Consider the following 25,916-nt stretch of genomic DNA (forward strand, 5'->3'; position numbering starts at 1 on the left):
GGTGAGGCTGACAGGTTGATAGTTCCCAGGGTCCTCCTTTCTTCCCTTTTTAAAAATGGGCACAACATTCCCCTTTTTCCAGTCACCAGGGACTTCACCTGACTGCCACGACTTTTCAAATATCATGGAGAGTGGCTTGGCAACTACATTAGCCAATTCCCTTGACTTTGGGATGCATCTCATCAGGTCCCATAGACTTGTGTACATTGAGGTTTTTCAGGTGGTCTCGAACCTGATCTTCCCTTACAGTGGGAGGGGCTTTACCCCCCTGCTCCCCATCTTTTGGTCCATGAATTCGGGAGGGGTGAGGAGAGAGGTTGCAGGTGAGGACCGAGGTAAAAAAAGTTGGTGAGCACCTCAGCCTTCTCCTTGTCCGTTGATACAAGTTCGCCTTTCTTGTTCATCAAGGGGGGTACGCTTTCTTTAACCTTCCTTTTCTGGTTGATATATCTGTAGAAGCCCTTCTTGTTATTCTTTACCTCCCTTGTCAAATTCAGCTCCATCCTCGCCTTGGCCTTCCTGACTCCTCCCTACACAACCAGGCCATTTCCCTGTATTCCCCCCAGGACACCTGTGCCTGCTTCCACTGCCTGTGCAGTTCCCTCTTACTCTAGTTTGACCAGCAGGTCTCGACTCAGCCATGCTGGTCTCTTCCCTTCCTTGCCTGATTTTTTTACACATGGAGACTGATAGCTCTTGTGCTCTACGGAAGGTGTCCTTAAAGATCTGCCAACTCTGTTCCGTTCCCCTGTCGCTGAGGGCCATCTCCCAGGGGGTCCTTCTGACTAACTCCTTGAAGAGCTGGAAGTTTGCTTTCCTAAAGTTTAGGGGCCTGACTGTACTCCTCGCTTTTTCCGTGTCCCTCAGGAGCATGAACTCCACCAACACGTGATCACTGCAGCCCAAGCTACCTCCAGTCTTGACATCACTGATGAGCTCACTTGCATTGGTGACCATCAAACCCAGTATCGCATCCCCTCGGGTAGGGGTGTCTATTACCTGGCTTAGGAAGCTGTGGCCTGTGCATTCCAGGAATCTCCTGGATTGCCTACAGCTGGCCGTGTTGCTTTTCCAGCAAATGTCGGGGTGGTTGAAGTCCCCCAGCAGCACCAACCACACTTTTTCCTCCTCAGTTAGAACAGTGGTGAAGGTTTGTTAGTGCTTTTTTTTTTTTTAATAGCTATATAAAAATTGACTGCAACCATTGCAGCTAGACTGCTGCCATGCTGATGTATGGCTCCAAGCTTAAGTCTACAATAAAACTCCCCTTCCTACCAGGGAACCTCTAACTAATTTAAGATCCTCTAAAATCAGCGCTGGTGTCACTGTCAAAAAGCAGAGGTTAGAGAAGGCATGTGACATCGATGACTCAGGCCGAGTGCACCATCTTGTAGTTAGAGCTGCAGATGCCTTCAGGGAAGAGTTAAAACTGCCAGGCAATATTTCATCGTTTTTATTGATGGCATTTATCCCATGGTTTAACATGTTAATTATACTGTAATAAACATGGCTTTAATATTAAACTTTTCCTTATTATCCAAAGTCACCACAGTCCATTTCAGTAAATATAAAAATATATACTTAATACTTTGTACAATACTGGTTTTTGGTCCAAACAAAAATGGATCAGAAAAGCCAATAAACTTACTTTAAGAATTCCCAATTTTAAAGATTTTCTAAATGGATTTAGGCAACTTTGAATAATGGGATTTACATAAAATCTGAGACAATACTAAACAAAAATGGCCGTAACACACAAAATTAAAATTTCAATTTCACAGATTTGTTATGCCAAAAAAGTACATAGAGCAACAAAATTGTATTTACACATGTTTCATAATAAAATAACAAAGGCGAGACGCGTGATAAAGGGCTGTAAGAATGAAAATATAGAAATAGCATATAATTATTAAATGAAGAACTACAGATCTAACAAGTCCTTAGCATGGATCATCCTTTAATCAGTCTTCCTCTATCAGAAAATTTTAGTGCACGATACACCCAAACTCACTCACTTCACACATACACCGGCACAAACTCAGCATAGAAATCATTCGTTATCAACACTCTACTCTATACAGCATCCCTCGCTGATATAATTACAATTTCGAGGCGTCAGTAAACGCAGATGAGCGCACATAGTGGTGCAGATGAAGAGGTATTGTACAAGCCATTCACTGTGCAGGCTCTACTCGCGGCTACAGCCAGACCATGCCGAGTCAGTGAAAGAAGGAACTTGCTGGAGTCTAAAATAGTTTTGCTCGAGAACGGCTCTCTTGCCAACTCTATTCGTTACCGAAAGAAAAAAAAAAAACTAACCAGGGAAGGAAAGGGCAGCAGAGTTTATATTCCTTTAGGCAGATCTGACTTCAGCTAACCCAGCATGAGGTACGATCCCAACAACTGAACAATGCAGGGTAGTAGCTGCTTCGAAAGTTGCTTTACCGATCGGGCGATTATTTTCTACGTCTAACTGCAGTCTTTATCTTCCGACCAGAAACTGAAGATCCAGAGGCAGAGAAAACATTTTTCCCATTAGTCCTATCAAAAGAAATTAGTAGTTCAGAGTTTAGGACAGTGTAGGCGAAAATTCAGTAGCAGCACTGAGCAGATACTCCAGCACAACCGTTTCATAGTCTTGTCTCACTAGTTACCGGCTGGCAACGAATGGCATATGATGAACGGGAGGAAGAGAGTTCCAGAAAGCAAAAGCAATTAAATCTCTCTTATTCAGAAGGTTAAGTAGCAGCATAATGGCTCGATACGGATTTTACCTTTCGAGCACAAGACAATTTCACATAGGTTGATGTGTGGTATTTCTGACAACTAGGCTCCGTTAAAGGTACCGTTGCTTAGTTAGCCAGTCGGGCTAATACAAGGAAGGACACCCAGTTTAGTGTCGAACTCCAAGGTTTATCTGAACACCTCATGAGTTAACAGGAGCAGAGGCTGACCACTGTCCACTGACATTACCCGAAGCTCAAGTGAAATTCCGATACGGTCTCTTACCCCACTGTAAATGCTGGAGGCTGGCTGAACGAAAATCCTGAAGAGCCGGAGGGCTGTGCCGGTGCTGCTGGTGCAGGAGGATTTGCACCAAAAGTAAATACTCCGGGGTTATTTGCAAAGTTGAAACCAGAAGTATTACTTCCAAACTGGAATACAGAACCTGGGAAGATGGGGTGGAAGCAGAAGGGAGTAAAAAAGCTGAAATTTGAGTTCATCCTTCCTGGCAAAATCCTCGTGTTCTTCCCACTACCTTTAATGAATTTTTTTTACAGGTCACTCAAGACGACAAAGTTGGGGGAGGGGAGTGCACCAAAAGTGCCAGATTACTACAGGAACGGTACATACAAGAATTCATTCACTTTCACAGAGAATCATAAAGCGATTCTTAAAGTAACACTGCTGGCACACTGATAATGAATTGTTTGCTAACTTCTGTTACCACCATTAAGTTTATACCTGTGCATACTGAAGTTTATTAATAAAGTCTTAAGTTACAGTCCTGAATCATGTAGATTTATGTTTAAGTAAACTTTCTTGCGTTCATGCAGTCGATCCAGGGACTCCCTTTCATTTAATGTGCTAACACAGCACCTCGTCTTAAAAAAAAATTTAAAAAAAAAAAAAAAAAAAAGCCCTACCATCAAAGTAACCGATAAGCAACACAGACAATCCAGGGAGATTTTTATCTTTAAACTACCGGCTTAATGAAAGACTGACTGACTAACGTGATGTGCCAACTCATCTACTGATTAGTACAAAAATGTCGGTTGCTTTAGAAGCTGTTCTGTAAAACTTCTGAGAGGAAAAAAGGAGGCTTTTCCCTCTAAGTATTTGACATGATGATACGAAATACGTATCTTTTTAAATTACTAGTGTGGAACAGGTCTTTCTTACACTTAAATTGTAGGGATCGTTCTCTGCCCCCTTCCCACAGTATTTTATACTTCATCAGTAAAAAGAACTTTATTTAAAGTATTAAGCCATAAATGCTTAAAAATAATTCTGACCATATTCTTACCCAATCCAAATAAATTGCCAAAGTCGAACGAAGTCAGGTAACTACTCTTCACAAATACAAAAATAGTAATTTTGCAGTGCTTCTGCCATTCGGGTTTGTACAGTCTTACCAGTGAATACTCCACAGTTTTCAACACTTCCCTTTTAATCACTAGATTTCTCAAGAAAACAAACCCCAGTATTTAGTGGTAGGGTTGCAACCTCCATGTCTGCTAAGTCTCTCGTGGAGAAGGCTTACTGTGAAGCTGGCGTACCTGTGGCACATCCTCCACAGTCGGAGTGAGACACAAATGACTTAATTCTGTACCCATTGTTTTTATGGAGGGTAATTCTTAAATACGCCCACAAGGCAGAAGTCGTCTTTCTCCATATAATTTAAGGTACACTTCATGAAAAAATAAAATAAAATATCGAACCTTTGAGACCAAAAGGGAAGAGGATGGTCAGCACTCACCAGCACTGGGGGTAGCAGAGCCAAACCCTGGCTGTTGGGTCGCTTGCTGTCCGAACACAGAGGGCTGCGTGCTGCTCGTCACCGAGCCGAAGGCAGGAGGAGCAGGCTGAGTGCCAGCTGAAAACAACGTTGTCGACAGCGATCCAAAACTTGGAGCACTTGGCTGGCTGGACCCTTGGCTCTGGCCAAACGCTGGTGGCTGGCTGGCACCAAATGCTGGCCCAGCAGCAGGCGCTGGAGGCCCAGAGCCAAACAGAAACGAAGAGGACGACCCTTGGGGAACAGAAGAGAAATGTCAGTATATGCTGGGTTTCCCTGCCCCCCACAAGAATGAATCTAGAAACAAAGGTTTCCCCGTGTTTCCCAAGTCCGGTGGCTGAATACTCATCTCAATTTCAAACTAATTATGCGACTATACAAAACAAATACTCCCTCAGCCACAACAGGAATTGCACCTTTCTTGTAAGTAACATGAGAAACACCAAGTTTACGAGAGTCGGACAAAATTAAATCTCAAGCACATTGGTTGTCTAGACTCAACTTACTGTGTTAACATTCATGTTCTAGAAACAGATTCCCACAAATAGTACATTTTAATTTGTATTTACTAAAAGCTGTCTATATCACGCACAAGGGAATATTAATTCAAATGTCTTTTTCAAACATGCAAAATAACAGCTCCCGATTTCTTAGGATCAGGAGAACGTGAATCCTTCTTGTCAGCAGCTGCACCCTTCCCTGCCCAAGTGTTTACCATTATCAACTTCTGGAGGCCAAATCAAGCTTGCAGTGATTTCTCTGTACTCAAAAACTTGGTTTAGCAGAGTAATTCTCTACATAACATCAACAGACAACCAGCTCACTTGTTCAGCTGCTTTGGTTCTGCATGGCCAGCAGAAATAACGAAACAAAAACACGTCGCTGAACAGTGACTCTGAACATGCAGATCTGCCACACAAAAGGGGACGTCTTAAACAGCACTATTAAGGCAATTTAAGCAGCCTTCATGCAACAGAAAATACCCTCTATTGCACCATAAATTGGAATGGCTGACTGTTTTTCTTTCCAAGAAGATGAACAGATACACAGTAGAAGTTAATACATGCTTCTGCATTAAAAAAAATCCTTTGTGAAGATGTTTGAAATACAGCATTGCCTACTAATGAAATGACACTAAAAGTTACTGATTTGTAAGCAGGTTAAATTGATCTGCTGGTTGTTGTAATTTAGGACTGTTTTCTCTCTGTATCTGATAACAAAAAAGTGTGCGAATTTAATTTCTGTGAATTACAAGGTTAAGCAATCAGATCAAACTAGATGAAGTCTTTTCCTCACAGGCTCAATTTTATTTCCAATGTATTGCTAGGCTAGCAGGAATACAGATGATTTCGCGGATTTAGTCTTGTGTCATACTGCTAAATTCATGCAGTGAGGTAGCGAACGTAGCGAACGTAAAATGTGAAGAAACTTTAGATTCTTATCTCTGTGTCTTCTCTAGATTGCTAGGAAAATTAACAAACACTGGCCATAATGCTTATTAGAAACCAGTCCTTAAGCAGCAGCAATTGCACATAGAAATACTGTGTTTATATATACTTGTGAAGGAAGGATTTTGCAAATCTTTACATTATTTACAACACTTGAGAGTTTTAGGTATGGGAGAGAAAAATCAGGGAAGTTGTAATTCATTGACTTCTAACCATAAGCACTGGACTGATAGTGAGAAGAAAGAAACTATCAGTCTCATGGTGAAAAGTTCCTCTACAAATTGAAATCCAGTAAAGGGCTGTCGATGGCATAAAACAACGCCACTGCTAGTTCATTCCTAAACTGTATTTCCCAGATGGTCTGTGAAAAACCGAGCCCCCATTTATATTGTTGAATATAAATGCTCAATATTTTTCTCTACTTCCATGCATTTCACCTACACATTCTCCAAAGTAAAATATTCATGAAACAGTATTTCCTTGGTCCACTTTGTAATGGCAGAAACGAGGTAAGCGTCTATTTAAAATGTACCTGTTGAACTTGATGTAGTTGTGGCTCCAAAGGTAAAGCCTGAATTTGCTGTATTGGTACTGCTGGCTCCTGAACCAAAGAGAAATGAAGCAAGAGCCGTGCCGGTGCTGGAAGATGTGGTTGCTGGCTTGTTTTCTTGAGAGAAGCCAAATGACTGAGATGCTGCAGATTCTGCAGAATTGCCAAAAACAGAGCTGCTCACAGTGTTGCTGGGTTGTCCAAACACAAAGGGAGCGGGAACTGGCTGAGAATTTGAGGAAGAGATGGCGCTGCCAAACACACTGCTGCTGTTGGCTGAAGTGGTGGGTACGACTGTGCTGGAGGAACTTGAGCTCAAGAAGCTGAAGGATGGCTTTGCTGCTCCTTGATCTGAAAGGCAGAACAGTTCGTAAAGCACCACAGAAATGCCAAACGAAGTACAGCGAGTAGACTCCCGTTTCAATGACGGTACAAGAGCAGTCCTGCCTGACACCTTAAGTACTATCCCAGCTACTGTCGCTTACGTAAGATGCAGATTTAACGTGCTGATTGCTGCCATCCACAATTAAAGGAATGGAAGAATTGCGAAGAACAAGGACACCGCTGCAGTCTAGGCTTCATTGGTTACAAACTCTAAGCATTAGCTGTCCTTACTTGAACCAGTATTAACCAGTGCATTGAACTCTTCGAACAAAAATATATTTCAGGTGTTCTTAGAAGAACATCAATCACCCGTAACAGTTTTATGCCTTTGCTCAATGAAGCATGGAAAAACACAGTGATACAGCTGCATTTGTAACTTCTTCGAAAATATAGGCCTGTGCCTACAGCCTTAAGTCAAGCAAAGCTGACCATCCTCCAGTCTAACTCTTGGAAGCTTAAGTTCATTGTACTTAAGCAGCTGCAAGACAGGCTTTTAGGAGCAACAGAGAACAACCCTCCATTAAGACCATTGTTGTAAAGTACTGAGTGCAGTTTTACATATTTAGGATAGAGCTGTCTTTTAAAGCTAGTCATTCTTCAGCTTTCCCTAAGCTGCTGGTCTAATTCTCGTTATTAATTTGTGATCTTGTTTTCAATTTCCCACTATCTTTTTTCCCAGCAGTTAGGGCCCCATCTGCATCTATGCCATTTTTAAGGAACTATACCATTCTTCAGAATGCCTGTTAAAATTTCCTTTTTGCACAAGGTGCTTCATCAAATTTTCATGGCTAAACTGAACTCCAGAACTTTACCTGGCAGGTAAAAAAAAAAAAACCAAAACAAAACCAAAACCAAACAAAAACACAACCAAAAAAACCAACCCAACCCAACCCCAACCTCAGAACCCACCCACCTGCCCATGTCCCCTCTCCTAAAGCCCACAATCCTCCAAAAACCTGTCTGTTCAGTAGCAGTTCAACCTAAGAATACTGCAATTAAAACCAGCATAACCCTATGTATGGCTTTTATTCAGGGTTACTTACTGATGTCCTCTTCCATATCACTTCAGAAGTTAGAAACTAATTCTGTTCTCTGTAACACAGTTGCTACGTCATACAAATGGAATTTAACAACCAGAATTTTTCCACACAGTGATCACCACTGAAGAACTTTAATCCTCCACTGCAGACTTACAACAAATTAAAGGCATACAAAACTGTGTAATATCTATGAAGTGATTTTTATACCTTTGTAGCAGTAGAGAAAAAGCAGTATACCCCATAGCATAGCTGCAAGTACATGGGAATACGATATTCCCTCTCTCATCCCCTTTCACTACAAAAAACAACACTAGTGTGAGGCCTCTATACTGCATCATACTCAGATTTTATCACCAGCTGAGCTGCTACTACTGAGACAATACAACTTCTGTGCTCATACAAGAAGCAATAGAGGTTCCTTAAGGTGTAGCAATTTTTTTGTCTAAACCTAGTGTAAAACTCATTGAAATCTAAAAAGGAATTGCTACGTATAGTCTACACATCAACAATCAGAACTAACGACAGACTGCAGGTAGTAATTAAGCCTTTTCTAAAGCTCTAATGCATGATATATATCAAATCCCACAGATTTTGTCCAGCATGGCCTCAGAGGTATTATTTGATGGACATGAGCAGACAAGCAAAGACAAAAGATGTTCCATTTACCTGAAGTACTGGTTTGTGCCCCAAATGCAAAAGATGGCTTTGCCTGCTCACTTTCCTTCTCTGATGGTTTAACGAAACTAAAATTGAATATAGGTTTTGCTGTGCTCTCCTCTTTGGTATGCTCAGCCGTCCCAGCTGAAAAGATAGGTTGTGCCTTTAACTCGTCATTGTCAGCTTTCTTTCCAAACGCTAATGGAGCAGCAGAAGTGACAGTGTCCTGTTTCTCTTCTGTCCTTCCCAAAACAAACTGTGAGGCAGGTGCGGACTCCACACTGCCAAAAGAGAAACCTCCCTTCGTTGAAAGGGTTTCATCATTTTTCTCATCTGACTTCTTAAATGCAAAAGCAGGTGATGCTACCTCCTTTTCTGCCACGGTTCCAAAAGTGAAGCCACTGACTCCGGTTTTATTCTCATTGGTAGCTATAGAAGAAGCAGAACTTGTGCCAAAACCAAAGCCTCCCAAAACTGGTTCCTCTTTCTTTTCTTGCTGTCCCAGACTCGCTGTCCCAAACTGAAATGTTGAAGGAGCCTGACTGCTTGCAGATGGAAGTCCAAAGGTAAAACTGTTACTTTTGCCTTCTTTTTTACTGTCTTCTGATTTAGAGTCTGAGGAAGAAACTCCAAATTTGAAGTCTCCTGAACCAGTAGGAAACTTAAATGCCCCAGTCACAGTGTTGGAGGATGCAGATTCAGATGCAATGCCGAACTTGAAGCTCCCTTGTTCTCCAAATTTAAAATTTCCTGTGCTACCTAATGTATGAGAAGATTCAGAGGAGGACGACTGGACACCAAATGTAAATGATGGCATTGCAGCATTTGTGACCACAGTAACAGTACCAAAACCTGCAGAAGTAAGTAATAATGTTAAGTTTGCAATATATGATGCAATACATGTAAGCTACATGGCTGGAATTCTAGTCCTGAACTTTCCAGAGTCAAAACTGTTTAAGAAAAAAACCCAAACCACAAAACAAACAAGAAAACTCCACACTTCCTTTCTACATAGACCTTTTAGCAATGGTATTTTTCTATCTACCACCTGGCTTTGAAAAGCATACTGCTAGGTTCTTTGAAAGACCATGCTTTTAGTCTAAACTCCAAATGAACAACACATATGGCTTGTAAAGAACAACTATACCATTATTTAATATTAATATGCTTTTCTCTAAAAGGCATAATCTTTTTCTGGGGAAAGGGTGAGGAAACAGGCACATTACCTTACTTCAGCAATATTCCTAGAGGAAAAAATGAACAATTTTGCCATACCTCAAAGGAAAAACAACTGTACTTAAAAAGAAAAAGAAGAAGAAAAAAAAAATTGCAGGATGCACACCCTTGTTTTTCTCATTAAGTATTACCTTTGAGCTCTGCTTTGGTGCCTGGCTTTGCACTTTCACAGGCTACACATTTTGTGGCTTCTGGTTTGTTTTGGACCAAGCAGACCTCACAATCCCAGCTTCCTTCGGGCTTCTTGAATTTGTCTAAATCCAGAAATCCTCCCGAAGAAGCAGAAAATGCAGAAACACTGCTACTGGTCACAGGCACTGAACTCCCTGAGAAATAAGCAAGACAGTTAATCATCCTGCTTAAATGATAAAGTTGAACATGAACTTTGTAAGAAACTCTTAAATGCTCACTAAATTACAAAGCGGACAAGCATAACAGTAAAAAACGATCAAACTACAAGTTAATTTCAGTCAAACTCAATCCAAGAATGTGAACAACAGAAAAACCTGAAGTCTTCTTTATAATCTATATATGATTTTAAGCACAAATTGAACCAATGACGTTTAAACAGCAACTGCAGTTCATACAATACAGCAACACAGCCTATTTCAAATGTAAATTAAAAGTACTGTACTCAACTAAAACTACTAAAAGAATTTCTGGTGACACAAGCCATAGTCAAATTTAGCACCACTCAAGTTAATGATCACTGTCAAGTGATGCAAGGCTGAGAATTTACCAGAACAATTCATCACCAAATCCCAAAGACAGACATGTTCAAAACTACATCGTGACAAAAAAACCAGAGAGGAACTCAAAGCTTCCAAACCCACAACTCTGTGTTCACTACAAAAGCTACACTGTCTTCGACCGCAGCAGAAACCTCCATAAAGAGGCCTGAAAGACAACGCCTGCCTTCTGATTTTCCTCCCCTGTAAAGGAAGAGATGTCACTTGATGCTGCAGCCCAGCAGAAAACTTCAGCTCCGTAAGTGTGAGGACTGAAGTGGACATCCAGAAGGCGTAAAAGCATCACATAATTGTCATGTTCACCTACAGTTTTAAACCAGAGGGTGGCATTTAAGAGAGGGGAAGAAGATAATGTCTCAATTTCAAAACAGTAAAGGCAGGAATGGGCCTTCTCTTCCACAGCACACCCAGAGAATTTTTATCCTCCCATTTTACTTGCCACACTCTTCCCCTTGACAGATGTAATATAGCTGTGCAATTCTCTGTACCATGATGGTCATGGCTAACCCCTCACATTTCCAAAATTCCTCCTTGCAATGGCTACAGTCTCAGACAAAAGTGCCAGCTGATCACTCTGAGGCCAAAAGTCCATGAGAACAAGCTCCCTCTGAAATGCAGTATCTTAAGAAATTTCACTCTTACTGTACAGGATAATTACAAAAGCCTAATCTAGTCCATCTTGGATTCCCCACCCCCAGATCTATTTGCAAAGGTGTTTTTTGACATAATAGTATATTAAGTGATGCTAAGAGCCCAAAAAAATTAACACTAAAATAATTATTTGTGCTTAAAAACAATACACTCACCACACTCAAAATCAATTACAATCACGTATAATGGGAAACAAGCCCACCTCCCCAAGGTCTGGAAGGACCTTGACCTTCCAGAACAAGGTCACCCATTTTCTGGGAGGCTACCACTGGCCTTCCTAGGCATAGCTGAACATACGGTTTTGTTTTAGCTTAAGACAACTAGTTAAAGACTACACTGTCTTGAAATCCAGCTTCATACTTCTGCTCAATTACACACAAATGCTGAGTGGAGACATTTTTGGCCATGCTCTGTAAATACTGTTTCTACTTATGTTTTGGAACAGGAAAAAAACCCACTAATTTTTAACTCTTTCTACGGAGTTCTCATTTTCCCTCAATGAAAATGAGTAAACTGGTTTTAAGTTAATTAAGCCATGCGGTTTAGTCATCTTTCCTCACCGGCTGCAAAGCAGGGTATATTTGCTTCAGTTCAGCTCTGCACTAATACATTTTACAATCAGTTCAATTCATGCGACAGGCTGGAATCTGGGCTGAGACCTCAAAAGTGCCTGTAACCACTCCTGCAGACAGGCACTAATCCATCCTGTCTGGCATACAGCCATGCTGCTGAAAATATTTTTTATATGCAACGTATTTTATTCTGTAAAGAATGCACAGAGGCTGAGACTGAAACAACAGAAAAGAGAACAACATACCTGGTTTCTCAGACTGACAAGCTACACATTTGCTGTCTTCTGCCTTATTCGATACAAGACACACCGCACAGTCCCAAGAGCCTTTTGGCTTCTTAAATTTGTCTCCAAACCCCAGAGTGACTGTTGTGTCAGTGCTGCTGGAGGAGGATGTCACTGTCACTGAGTTGTCTGTGACCACTGGCAATGTCAGAGCAGGCATTACTCCCGTTCCAGGCTTTGGTGTCTCACACGCTACACATTTTGTAGCTTCAGGTTTGTTCTGGACCAGACAGGTATCACAATCCCATGTGTTGGGTGCCGTTTTAAATTTGTCTTCAAAGCCCAGTGTCCCTGCTGTAGGGACTGCTGCCTTCGAGGCAACACACTGACTTGAGCTTATTGTCTGTTTCGTGCTCTCAGGTGTTGACACTTGAGCAGCTTGACACGTTACACATTTGCCATCTGTGGCTTTGTTTTGCAGACATGGGTCATATGCGTCAGACTGCCAAAACAAGGGTGCTTGTTTAGAGGTGTCTTTACCTGCAGAAAAACTACTTATTGCAGGCCTTGTATAGACCACTGTGCTTGTAACAGGATGTGCAGATGTAGAGGAGTGTGTTTTCACAGACGTAAAGCCTAGAAAAAAAATAAAACAGGAAGAGATCTTACTGATAAAGCAGTACCCTCACTACACATAAGTTACTTATAATACCAGACAGCATAAATTTAAACCAAGTGCCAATGGTTGCAAGTATACATTCCAACTAACCGCAAGAGGAAGTCCTTGGATATCTTATCTAAAGGGATGAAATTTCATATGCTGCACTGAGACACAACAGAACATTTATTTAAAGTTTGATTTAACTCTTCTATTTCCAAGGTTTTAAATACAAATCTTCACTGGTAGATACAAGTGTGAACAAACAGTACTGAAAGCTGACTGTCCGTCACAGGCTAGAAATAATCCAATTTCATTTTAAGACACCATGCACAATCGAATCAAATTTCTAAAGCTATTTCTGCCACAGTAGATGACTCGCATTTACTTTAGTAGCTGTACAGCAGTTGGTACTTGGAGCAGCAATCCACATGGTAATTCCCCACAGATACTGAGTATTAATTAAGCAACAGAAATGAAGACAACAGAACAATTATTATCTACAATCTTTGTGCAAAATGCACTGGACACAGGCCAACTCCTTATTTAAAGGTGCCAATTTTAACAGAAAACAAGAACCACCAATATGGAAATACTAAAGAAAATGCTACAGGAATGCATCTTAAATAGTAGCACAAATTACTTGTAATGCTAAAATGAAGAGGGATTTTTTTATTATTATGTTGTTTTGGGGTTGGGTTTTTTTTAATATCAGAAGTGGAGTCTTTGAACAGTGTGGATTTAGAACCTGCTTCTCTTAAACTGATGAAGAAAATGAACATCACTTCACTCATAGGTCTTTCCTTAAACAAAACGCAGTGTATTTTCTCTCACTTAGCTCTTTCCAATAGAAAAAGGTGCTGTCTTCTTAAGAAGTATATAGATTTGTCACTTCATAAAAAAAGTCCTGATGCAACTGAAGGCTTATGGGAAAAGATCAAATTCAATAGTCCTTTTTCTTAAAAAAAACATCATCTACACACACTTTAATTATTAAACAGTTGAAAACAATTGCAATTACTTAAAAATAAACATTAGAAAAGGGTTTTTAAAGTGAAACAGCCCACTTCTTAAAATTTACATTTGAATCCATAGCAACTGTTATCATTTAAGCCAAAAGATTTGCAGCTTTTGAAACATCTTTTGGAATGAAACTGTCTTCACTCTTCTTAATTTCCAGAGATGGTGACAGTGGGAGAGGAATGTTTGTAAAGCATTTTACAAACATCTCCTTTCCAATTCCATACATTTTATTTATTTAAAATGAAACACTGATTATTTGCCTAATTCTCTTTATACTTCATTTACAATTACATCCTAACACATAAAGGAGAAGCAATGCATCTGGTTTGAAGTTGCAGTTTTCCTTTCAGCAGTAAAAGCCACTTAGAACAGAAGGGGAGATCAACCCTAACAGATGCAGCATTTCACATAATCCACTCCTATGTTTGCATTTATAGCTAATACTGCATTAGCTGTGACAAAGTGGTTTGTTGTTGTTGTGGTGTTTTTTTTTTTAAAAATCAATGCTGTTATATGCTAGCGTATTTTTTGCAATATCTTTTTAAAAGGAGTTCATTGTCTCACCAGGGCTTTTTAGAATGTCTAACACACTTCCTTCCTTTAAGACCTTTGCAGGTTTGGAGGGGCCATCGTATTCTTCTTTTTCTTTCTTATTGCTGGTGCTGTTTACAGTGGCAGTATCTTTAAAAGCAAAACAAAAAACACCTTTCACAAAGAAATCCACTTTAAAAATATTCACATTTGCTAGAAACAAGAATTTCCAAGTTTTGTGCTTCTTGTCTAAGAATCTTCAAAATTCTACCTTGTTTACCACAGTTTATAATTACAGTTTGGTTAAAAGCAGATCTGTCTCTGAAAACACACTTTGCCTGGAATTGCTAGCATGCTCAGAAAGGATAGATTTACTATTTAACATACAAAAAAAAGAAAAAGAAAACCAGCACTTCAGATCTGAAACGCTAAAATTTATGTTACCTAGAGTAAGTAAGGATGTCACTGGTGTGTCACTGGATCCAGAAAGCTCTGCTGATTTTACAACAGGAACACTAAATGTAAACCCAATCTGCTACAAAAAAAGAGAGATTTTTCAGATTCTGAAACTAAAGAAACTTTAATCAAGTTACACACACAAATAATAATCTGATTATCCAGTCTTCAAACTTTTCATATACATGCTGGATGACAAATTATAAGCCAGAAACCTATATATTTGTTTGCCCCACTATCAGGTCAAATTCTGCTTTATTGTTCTGCAGTATTCTACTAAAGCCTTGCGAAAATGTTGAGCTTGCTTTATTTTACTTACAGACAACGGAGGTAGCACTTCCGCCTCAGTAGATTTCACAATTGGAGATGAAAATCTGAACACAGGACTGCCAACATTACTTGCTGGTTGTACCTGTATTTTCAAAAGAAGTAAGGTTTGTATCTAAAAGAAAAACACCCTGGCGAAACAATAGCAGCTACCTGAATTCACTATCTAACAGACATTCTGCAGTGAAGTTGGGAAATCTGATGTTTGGTGTTTCTTTCTAATCCACAGATAAGAGTTCTAATAAAAGAAAACGAAGCTTGCAAGTGAGTGCATAGTACAGCATTATCAAAACCAAATCCCATAGACCAAGAGAAAAAAACTTGAGATGCTACTTAGATCTAAATACATTAAATATATGGAAAAGCAGACCAGGCAGCTTAAGAACCGTTAACTAACTCAGCTCAATTGTAGTCAGAGCTTCAGCAAACACCTGCTGAATATCTGCTTCAAAATATACAAAAATATTTCAAGTACTCTGGAACAGATGAACATTTATTTTACTGTAATAATATTCCAATTATTGCACCCTAGGCTCATATTATACACTAGGCTTGTATGACCATTAATGCTACCTCTAATTTAGTTACTTAACCTGGCATAAAATCCCAACAAAATCTCCATAGCATTTGAAGCAGTTATACAATTATGTTAACTAGATGTTTGTAAAGTAATGGACAGATGCCGAAACGAAAACTTCATGCCTCCCCCACCTCCAAATCGGAATACAGCCCTGATTTATTCAAGAGGATATAAACTAATGTTGGTTAGTTTCATGAGCACCATGGAAGAAGTTAACATGCAACAAAGCAGATGTATACTCATCCAAAAAAAGTATTCAGGATATACAACAAAGATTTACCTTGTTCATCACTGCTGTAGAAGCAGTGCTTGGTGACGATGACACAGTACTACTGGCAAGAAAACTAAAGTTGAACGAAGGCAGTGATGCAGTACTGATGGGTAGAGGTACTTTCGGTAGTACTGGTTCCTCCACTTCCTAGGTGTAAATTTTAATTGTTGTAAATTCTAGGTTTTCGCTTTCTTTAAAGAAGTTGTAAATTTTAGTTTTTCTCTTTTACAAGACGTACTACCTTCCTACCCTGTCCCACCCTTCATTTCTTAACAAAGTTAAATACAACAGACACATTCATAGATTAAGACAAAGCAAGTTTTCAAAAGGCATCCTAATCCTCTCCACCTCAGTCTGCCACATCATTTTAATTTATGGCAGGCCTGTTTCCATGTGATACTACATTAATCACCTGTCCAGTAAGAATACTGAAAGTCAGCTCAAAATTGTTACCTGTGCAGAACAGAGAGGGGCACAGATCAGATTTATTTTTGTTTTCTGTACTTTAGTTATTAAAGATCTAGAGAAACATCATCCTTTCTAATTATCCTCTCATCTCTTCAATTAAGAGTACACTCTCAAGACAAATGAGAAAGTCTTCCTCTTGGGGGGAAAAAAAAAAAAAAAAAAAAAAGGTAGAACAGCTGCCAAAGTTTCTGAAGTCACTACTGCAGTGAACTTGGAAAAAGGTAACGCTTAAAAAAGTATGTGGGTTCCTTAAGAGTACCAAAAACTCCAAACCAAACCAAAGCACAAAATGCCAAAAAAGAAAGCCTGACTAGCAAAATAGAAGATCATACTCTGGTAAATCTAGTCTATATCATATATCAGGATGCAAATTTAAAACTCAGAAACCAGTGTACCTTAAAAACTTCTAGTCTTATCCTTGCCTTTTAAACTATTTGATTACCAAGATTAGATTAGTTAGGGTTTAAATAGGAATAGCCAATCTAATCACAATTTGCACAGTAGTACCAAGATCTACCCAGAAGTGACTAAGCAGAGATATAACTTGCTAGTACAGAAATTTAATGTATCCTACAGCTTACACCTGGTACAGTTTTGATTTGAACAGTCTATTAGACCTTGATATTCAGACTATTTGTATTATAGAAACATTCTCCAGTATTTACTATTTCTTGATTTTGCATCAGCCAGAAGACTGATTTAAATTTTTTATATTTAAGATCCAGTAGTAGGCAGCTTACGCAACATCCAATCAGAAGAATAATCTTTGGGATAGTCATGACCATAATTTTATTAAATGGACTTTTCCCACTAAAACAAGAAAAAAACCCTCTCACAATGTGTTTAGGTAAGTGCCAAAAGTTGTGAATGATCATTAGCAGACATGCAGAACACTGTCTTCTGCTTCAGACTCTTGGCCTGTATCTTACTACATGACTTAAATATGAAATAACAAATTAAACTTTGTTTACTTACTTGGCACTTGTTTCAAACATCATGCCTTTATAAAAACTCTACAAACCTCCACCAAAATTTGTTCATTCAACTGCTAATGAGAAACTTTATAGTATGAAGCATCTCCAAGATAATATGACAAAAGATTTCAAAAAAACAAACCCAAAGTCAAGGCATTTAAACAGATAAATAATTGCAGCCTGCCCTGAAACCCAAGCAAAAAAACCCACAGAACTAAGTGGCATTATTATAAATTACTATTAGGCAATAAAAGTGGCGTACTGAGTTACCTCAGTAATCTCAGTGAGAGCAATTAACCTAAGAGTCCCATACCTGTTGTTCTTGTCCAGGTTTTGATATATAGTGTACGCCTCTTTCCCGTCTCATCTTGCCGCCACCACCCAGTCCTCCTCCTGAAGACAGACCGTTGGATGCAGGAGTACCGAATTTGGGGTAGGTCAAATTGCTGGCACACAGTAACAATGCGTATGTTGAGAAAGGGGGGGGGGGGAAAAAGGAAAAATAAAAAAATCAACTTATCAACTAATTGTTTCAAGCTATTGTAGCCAGTATTAGTCCTAGAATTGACACCTTCTAATCGGAATCAGAAAAAACTGTTCCACAAGTTGCTACATGCTGGTAAATATCTGATGTTCTAAACAGCAAAAGCTGCATTAATAAGAGAAGCAACGAGAAGGACATACATAAGAAACAGTCACAACATCCATAAAGGAATGATGACTAAGCCAGAAGACCTGAAATAGAAGAACTTATTTAGATTGTTATTTTCTGATGTTTCCTTTTAATAGTCCAGACAGTGGAAATTTTGACTGCCAGATTCTGTGATGAGCATGTATCTTTGCAGGGATATAAAAGAACAACTAAAAATACATATGCAGAGAGCGAGCGAGTGTGCGTGCGCGCGCACATGAAATACTGCCGATAGCTCTTATGGAATAGAGAGGCTTAAACTTCTGTGGCAAGATAATACGGCAAAAGCTTCAGAAGCAGCTCTGGCTTTCCTGGGGCCATCAGCAGAAGCAGCAGAGGTGTTTGGGTGTGCCAACATTCCAGAGGTCTTTTCAGACATGAATACAGATCCCTTTTGTAAGGCATACAAAGGCATTTCTCTGTTCTGTTACAAAAGCCTAGATCCAAACCAGAAGGATTTCCTAATCCAAGTGGGAAGGGAAAAGAAAAAGAAACCCCCCCCCCCCCCCAAACCTCAAAACACCCCCCCCCCCCCCCCAAACCCCCACACCACACCCCAAAACAGGCGTGAACTAGGGAATAACAACAATAAAAAGCAGTATGGCATCAAAATGAAGTATCCCTGGAAAAAAATTACCGTATCAAAGCTCATCATGCAGCCAAGCAGTCAGTCATTACAAAAGTACATTTGATCACACTGGAAGACACCAGGTCAAGTTTCCAGAAGACTGAGGAAGAGAATTGGTCTAAACTTGTCAGATACTTGCAAATAGTCTGCTTAGCACTGTAACCACTGAGAGGAAGCCAGATCCTTAAAGGCCATATGCTCAAACTTTTCTCTAATCCAAACTGACAATCAATTTGAATTCTGAAAAAAATCTTATGTCAAAATAGAGCTTTATTCAGACAACTATAGCCTGTCTATAATAGCCCATATTCCACTTTTCTGTTAACACCTTTCAGCTTCTAAGGGGCAAAGACAGTTTTCTGTCTTCAAGCAAGTAAATCCAATCTACAGTTCTGACCCAGGTTTAAAAACTATATAGCCTTTGGTAGGCTGAACAGAGATATGCACGAAGGGACTCTGGCCAGCCACCCCTCATCAGCGTTGTGTTCCTGCTCCAGAACATGACAGCCAGCAGAGACTGGCTTTATAAAAGAATTTTAAAAAAAGGACCACCTACTCTACATCTACCATCTACTAAAGTAGAACATCGCAATAAAACTTGTGAACCAAATAAAAAGCAGTATCACTTTTCTGGATCTCCCTTCTACACGAAGAAAGGAGTCCTACCAAGAAAATTTAGACCAGTTTGAAAACCCACAATTAAAACCTAACATCTGTTTGCACCTATGCCAAAACCTTAGAGCCAACCTCTTACACCACTGAAAAGGTGGTTGCTGTGAAGTCAAACTATTAGATACCAAAACAAAGGGCTGGGTTGGGGTTTTTTTTGCAAGCCAAAGAATGCCCAAGGCAATGTAAGAATTGCTTGGAAGATGAACACAGAGACAACAAAATACGATTCCCTGCTACTGTTCTTTGAAAGGGATGAATCCTCCAGAAAAGGTATCCTTTGAAGGCAAAGCGTCTTAATTCAAGCATTACCCAAAAGACTAGTTGCCCAGAAGGGAGAGCCACCAGTATCGTCTGGAGGTGAAGTCATTCCACCTAAACCAAGCAAGCAGTGTAATGCAAGACAATCTCCTCAAGAAGAAATACAATTATTAACTCTCATGGAATTTTGTGGTTTAGAGACAAGTTGGCATTTGGCCTCAGATGATTCTAAAGGGCTCATGTTTTTCATGCAAGCTCACAGAGCAGACAAGTGACTTCGCCATAGAAGGAGCATTAAAAACCAATCTTCTTCCAGGTTTTTGCTTTTAAAAAAAAAACCTAAAAATTAAATATAATCCTGAACTGTAAGCCACTTCACCTTATAAAGAATCTTTCAGAAAGAATAATTCCTTAAGGACAAAGCTTTCAGACTCCAAGCAATTAAATAATTAGTTGAAACTAATAGCTGGCCCCTTAATGAACATCAAGATGCACGAATGGTTAAACTCCCTCATAATACAATTTTTTCACTGTCTTTTCCATTCGCTTCACTGAGAACTGTTACTGTCCTTCCAAAAGAAGACAGGCATGCAGACTGTAGTGGCAAAGGAGAGAACTTTCTTCTTTCAAGCATTTTAAATTAATAGATTTGTCATACCTTTCAGATGGTTTTACTTGCTGTTCTGCAGGAAAACTCTTCTCTTGCACGCCCTGCAAGTGAAGTTTGATTTATTTCAAGATTTATCTGAATGTATTTATAAACTATACACAAAGCGAAGACAACCAACCACATGTTTTGTGTTGGTTTTTTTTATTTATACCATTAAATATACCTCATCTACTTAAGCTTGTTCCCTAACCACTATGACTATCCACTTTGATCTCCGGTCTAAAAAGCCCACAGATTTAACACCTGGTCATTTTTACATTCAGATTGATACTGGAACCATGGGTGGTTTTTTTCTGAAAGATGCCAATCTTGTTTTAAGGGAAGTTTATCAGGGGCTTCATCTACACCAAAGTGATCAGAATGGGTAATTGTCAGAAATCTCACTCAGAGCCTGTAGCTCACCTGAAGGAGTTTATACACAACATCAGCATGTTCCATCAGCGACAGCTTTGTGTACAGGAGCATACGAAAAGGAAAATGTTGTTTCTGTATTTTAACATTCTTTCACTGAGAACAGCCCGACCCAATAGCACATCATCACATTCTGAAAATAACCACCAGCCACTTACTGTTCCAAAAATACAAGTAAATCCATCAAACCTCAAAGTATCTCTTTCACAACGGTTCCCACTGTCTTAATGCTTACCTCAAACATACTATTGTTACTCTTTGCCAAGAAAGAACACCTAAGTAGAATAATCGGTTAGAGACATTCTAAGCTTGTAAAAAGCAGGCAGAGAAGGACCAGAAAATTTACTTACTTTGTGCTTTAGATCTACCCTCTGGTGAATTTTGCTGGAATCAGCAGCTGGAGTCAGAGATGGTTTAAAATACTGGGTCCGACTCACTGGCAGAGAGATTGCCTTTGGTGTCACGAGTTTCTGGACAGGTGGATGCTGTGATTCCATCTTTGAAAGGAAAGAAGCAATCAATTTATCCTTGCACACACCCAAATTACCACAGCATTTACTGATGAAAAAAGTTACAGAACTATAACTCTCCCATCAGTCTCAGCACCCAGTAGAAATTATTTGGAAGTGCTGAAAGCATTTAGCTTGCAGAGGGAAATCACCAGAAAAAGTTATGAAATTCAAAAAGCTATAGAAGTAGCCAAAGCCTGACTGAATCCTATTTCAAAATTTGGCAGTTAATTTCATAGACAACATAATTCATGTTACTATAATCAAAATAACTCATGTTACTGTCATATGCTCCCATCTTTTCCTCTCCTCTGCCCACATTGTGCTATTTTTTTACTGGCTTAATCCATTAATTTAACATTCAAAGTGTTAAGCAGCTAATTATACAGACTTCTGGGTTTAATTTTCCTACATTTTCCTCCTTTGAAGTTACACTTTAAAAAAAAGAAGAAAAAAAAAGCTGTAACCTAATTTTAAAATAGTCTCATTCATTAAAGTATGTTTCAATGTTATAGAATTGCATTAGATGCACTTAAAGGTACTGGTTTGACTTTCCTTGTCAACACATTTTCACAAGAGTTAATTTTTAACAGAAAGCACTGTACATTCTGCAAAACTGACTTAACTGAACTGTGAAACAAGAAAAGACACCAAAAGACTATGAGATTCACCAAAGGCTCCATCTGCAGTCTTAAGGATCAGAAGATTCAGACTTAGTATGCATGCTATTATTTAAATTAGTATCAACAGAAAACTGTGTTTAGAATGCAGCTTTAATTTCACAGTAACTCCCATCTTGGTAATAAAATTCATGATGTACTATATATATAAAGTGAACAAAAGTACTTTTTTTCTGAAAATTATTACACTCCTTTCGAAACCTTGAATAAAATGTGGTTTATTTAAGTTAACAAACCCATTTTGAGTGAAGGATGGTCCATTGCTGTTTTTAAATGTAAATAGAATAGAACTGGAATAGAATAGTTGAGTTGGAAGGGACCTACAATGATCATCTGGTCCTGACCATTTCAGGGCCGACCAACAGTTAAAGCATGGTATTAAGGTCGTTGTCCAAATGCCTCTTAAACACTGATAGGCCTGGGGCATCAACCACTTCCTTAGAAAGCCTGTTCCAGTGTTTGACCACCCTCTCAGTAAAGAAATGCTTCTTAATGTCAAGCCTGAACCTCCCCGACTGATGCAGCTTCCAGCCACGCGTCCTGGCACTGGATCCCAGGGAGAAGAGCTCAGCACCTCCCTCTCCACTTCCCCTCCTCTGGAAGCTGTAGAGCGCAATGAGGTCGCCCCTCAGCCTCCATCTCTCCAAATTACAAAAACCCAGTGTCCTCAGCCGCTCCTCAGAGGACATGCCTTCCAGCCCCTTCACCAGCTTTGCTGCCCTCCTCTGGACGCATTCAAGGGCCTTCACATCCTTCTTAAATTGTGGGGCCCAGAACTGCGCACAGTACTCAAGGTGAGGCCGCACCAACGCTGAATACAGCGGGATAATCACCTCTTGATGGGCTGGTTATGCTGTGTTTGATGCTCCCCAGGATGCGGTTTGCCCTCTTGGCTGCCAGGGCACACTGCTGACTCACATTGAGCCTGCTGTCAGCCAGCACCCCCAGATCCCTTTCTGCAGGGCTGCTCTCCAGCCACTCCTCCCCCAATTTATATTTGTGCCCAGCAATACTCCATCCTAGGTGCAGAATCATAGAATGCTTTGGGTTGGAAGGGACCTTTAGAGATCATCCAGCCCAACCCCCCTGCAGTGAGCAGGGACAGCTTTAACCAGATCAGGTTGCTCACAGCCCCGTCCAACCTGACCTTGAATGTTGCCAGGGATGAGGCCTCCACTGCCTCTCTGGGCAACCTGTTCCAGTGCTTGGCCACCCTCACTGTAAAAAATTGCTTCCTTATATCCAGTCTAAACCTGTTCTTCTTTAGTTTAAATCCATTATTCCTTGTCCTGTCACAACAGGCCTTGCCAAAAAGATTGTCCCCATCCTTCCTATAGGCCCCCTTTGAGTACTGGAAGGCTGCAATAAGGTCTCCCCGCAGCCTTCTCTTCTCCAGGCTGAACAACCCCAACTCCCTCAGCCTGGCCTCATAGGAGAGGTGCTCCAGCCCTCGGGTCATTTTGGTGGCCCTCTTCTGGACCCGCTCCAGCAGGTCCATGTCCTTCTTGTGCTGAGGGCTCCAGAGCTGGACGCAGCACTCCAGATGAGGTCTCACCAGAGCAGAGCAGAGGGGCAGAATCACCTCCCTCGACCTGCTGGCCACCCTGCTTTTGATGCAGCCCAGGATACGGTTGGCTTTCTGGGCTGCGAGCGCACATTGTTGGCTCATGTCCAATTCTTCATCCACCAGTACCCCCAAGTCCTTCTCCGCAGGGCTGCTCTCAACCCCTTCATCCCCCAACCTGTACTGATATTGGGCGTTGCCCCGACCCAGGTGCAGGACCTTGCACTTGGCCTTGTTGAACCTCATGAGGTTCACACAGGCCCACCTCTCCAGCTTGTCCAGGTCCCTCTGGAGGGCATCCCTTCCCTCAGGCGTGTCAACCGCACCACTCAGCTTGGTGTCATCTATAAACTTGCTGAGGATACACTCGATCCCACTATGTCATTGATGTCATTGATGAAGATCTGGCATTTGTTCTTGTTCCATTTCATGCCATTGATGATTGCCCAATGCTCCAATCTATTTAGATCCCTCTGAAAGGCCTCTTGTCTCTCGGGAGTCAACAGCAGCTGCCCATTTAGTATCATCAGCAAACCTGCTAATGGTGCATTCAACTCCTGCCTCCAGATCATTGATAAAAATATTGAACAGAACTGGCCCTAGGATTGAGCCCTGAGGAACATCACTGGTGACTGGTTGCCAGCCAGAAGTAGCCCCATTCACTGCAACCCTTTGCGCCCTGCCGTTCAGCCAGTTCTTCACCCAGCACACCACGTACCTGGTCATCCCACAGCTGGAAAACTTGTCCAGAGGGATGCTGTGAGGGACAGTATCAAAAGCCTTACTAAAATCCAGAAAAACTATATCTGCCGCTTTCCCTTCACCCACTAGGCAGGTGACCTTATTGTAGAAGGGTATCAAAATAGTTAAGACAGGAGTGTACAATGAAAAAAATAAGTGTCACCCAGCTAGATGTTTAATACACTAAGAGCTATTCTGCCTGGTGCAGATCCTTGAAATAAGAAAAATACTGCAAAAGTTTTGCCCGAGTGCTCAAGTGTTCTGTCAACCATACATTTGCTTTAGCAGGAAAACACACAACCCTCTCCTTGGCATACACAACACCCTCCTCCCCTTCTCATCAAGGGCTATCCTTGCCCTGCCAAACTTTATGAATTCTAGTATTATGAATAGACAATTTCTCTACTTCTGCCCAGCGACAGCTGTGTGCAACATTCACTTCCTGACTGACGTCAGGCTGTACACTACAAATCTGGTAGATCTTTCTTAATGCCTCATCACAGGTGTAGTTCCACAATTTAACTGAGAATCCATAGCAGCTTTGTTTTCAATTACTTGGATAATATTTATGGTAAAGAAATTATATGCTCTACTTTTCAACATTCTTGTTATTTAGCATATGGCAAAAGATGGTACAGGAAATCCAAGATGTTTGTAAACTCTGAAGTGACTGTAAAATTAATTACACTTCTGATCGAGGGATTAGCATAGAAACTTCTTGAGACATTCTGTCCATTTTCTCATTAAAACAGCAGATGAAAAGTTTGCATGGAAGAAAACCCACACTTTTGTTCCCTTGGTTGCCTGATCTTAAAGTGGCCTTTTGCAGGTTTTACAATTTAATAAACTCAGTGATACCCCAAATTAAAGTGATTAAAAAACATTATTAGTTTTAATTTTTTTAACAAAAATGAAGGAAATAATGGTTTACCGCAGCATTATCACCAATTCAGTGCTACCTCCAAATAGCAATTTAGGAACATAAGGTTACAGAAGTGACAACATTTAACAATTTTCCTTCTCCTTACTTTGAGAAGTAATAAAAAACATAAGTATTATTTTTCTGCTCAAAATGAACATGGAAATCTACACAAGGTCTGTATGATCACTCAATCAGTTTCTCTATTTCTGATCCTTTCTGCAAGAGAAAGCTTTCCTAAACAGAAAGATTAACATGCAACTTAACCCCAATTTGCAGGACAAGATAAAACTACTTTGTGTGTTCTAGAGAAGTTGTTCTTGACTGACATATCAAGACACCACCACATAAAGATAACGTAATTCTTAACCTGAGTAAACTTCACAGTCCTTCATCTAGTGTGGGTAGAAAAGACATTTTTAGCAATTTCCACACAGCCAAGACAGCTATAATTCACAAAATGCTAATATTAACTTGAATTCATGTGTATGCTGTCATTGAGGTTTGTGACATTTCTTCTAATAGCTATAAAGCACAGAAAGTTATAATATGCGACCTAAGATGTGACTGGTTCTTACCTGTTTTCGTTTGGATTGGAAGCTAGTAATATCCAGCACACTCCTGTCCATAGGCTATGGGGGGAAAAAAAGCCTAAATATTAGAGGACAATTTTTTTCCTAAGAGGGTTCCATCCAACAAAAACATGGGGGTTTTGTGATCAACTTACAGAAGACAGCGGACTAGAAACAGACGACGGAATCCTTTTAGCATCCTGTTGAAAAAACAGTGCAATAAATTAAACTGTACACTGTGTAAGGAAGATCTTCATCCTATACTGGCACGTTTACTATGTTT

The 25,916-nt window shown here is 40.2% G+C and overlaps 1 protein-coding gene across 2 annotated transcripts in view; it reads right to left on the reverse strand.

Moving 5' to 3' along the window:
• Positions 1-1,027: 1,027 nt before the first annotated feature.
• Positions 1,028-25,916, reverse strand: part of NUP153 (nucleoporin 153) — a 54,410-nt gene continuing 29,521 nt past the window's right edge. The window contains exons 7-22 of one of the 2 annotated variants that reach the window (XM_075705925.1): positions 25,789-25,833; positions 25,640-25,693; positions 20,999-21,145; positions 20,226-20,278; positions 17,632-17,764; positions 15,886-16,023; positions 15,018-15,110; positions 14,687-14,774; positions 14,276-14,392; positions 12,052-12,666; positions 9,966-10,160; positions 8,608-9,450; positions 6,500-6,868; positions 4,481-4,753; positions 3,010-3,169; positions 1,028-2,541 (exon numbers count right to left, since the gene is read on the reverse strand). In XM_075705925.1, coding sequence (XP_075562040.1) covers positions 2,457-2,541; positions 3,010-3,169; positions 4,481-4,753; positions 6,500-6,868; positions 8,608-9,450; positions 9,966-10,160; positions 12,052-12,666; positions 14,276-14,392; positions 14,687-14,774; positions 15,018-15,110; positions 15,886-16,023; positions 17,632-17,764; positions 20,226-20,278; positions 20,999-21,145; positions 25,640-25,693; positions 25,789-25,833 — 3,408 coding nt within the window. In that variant the 3' untranslated portion in view covers positions 1,028-2,456. Of the gene's footprint in view, positions 2,542-3,009; positions 3,170-4,480; positions 4,754-6,499; positions 6,869-8,607; positions 9,451-9,965; positions 10,161-12,051; positions 12,667-14,275; positions 14,393-14,686; positions 14,778-15,017; positions 15,111-15,885; positions 16,024-17,631; positions 17,765-20,225; positions 20,279-20,998; positions 21,146-25,639; positions 25,694-25,788; positions 25,834-25,916 lie in introns of both variants that reach the window. The other variant, XM_075705924.1, reaches the window with a different exon arrangement.

Source organism: Pelecanus crispus, chromosome 2, assembly GCF_030463565.1.
Source record: "Pelecanus crispus isolate bPelCri1 chromosome 2, bPelCri1.pri, whole genome shotgun sequence".
NCBI lineage: Eukaryota > Metazoa > Chordata > Aves > Pelecaniformes > Pelecanidae > Pelecanus > Pelecanus crispus.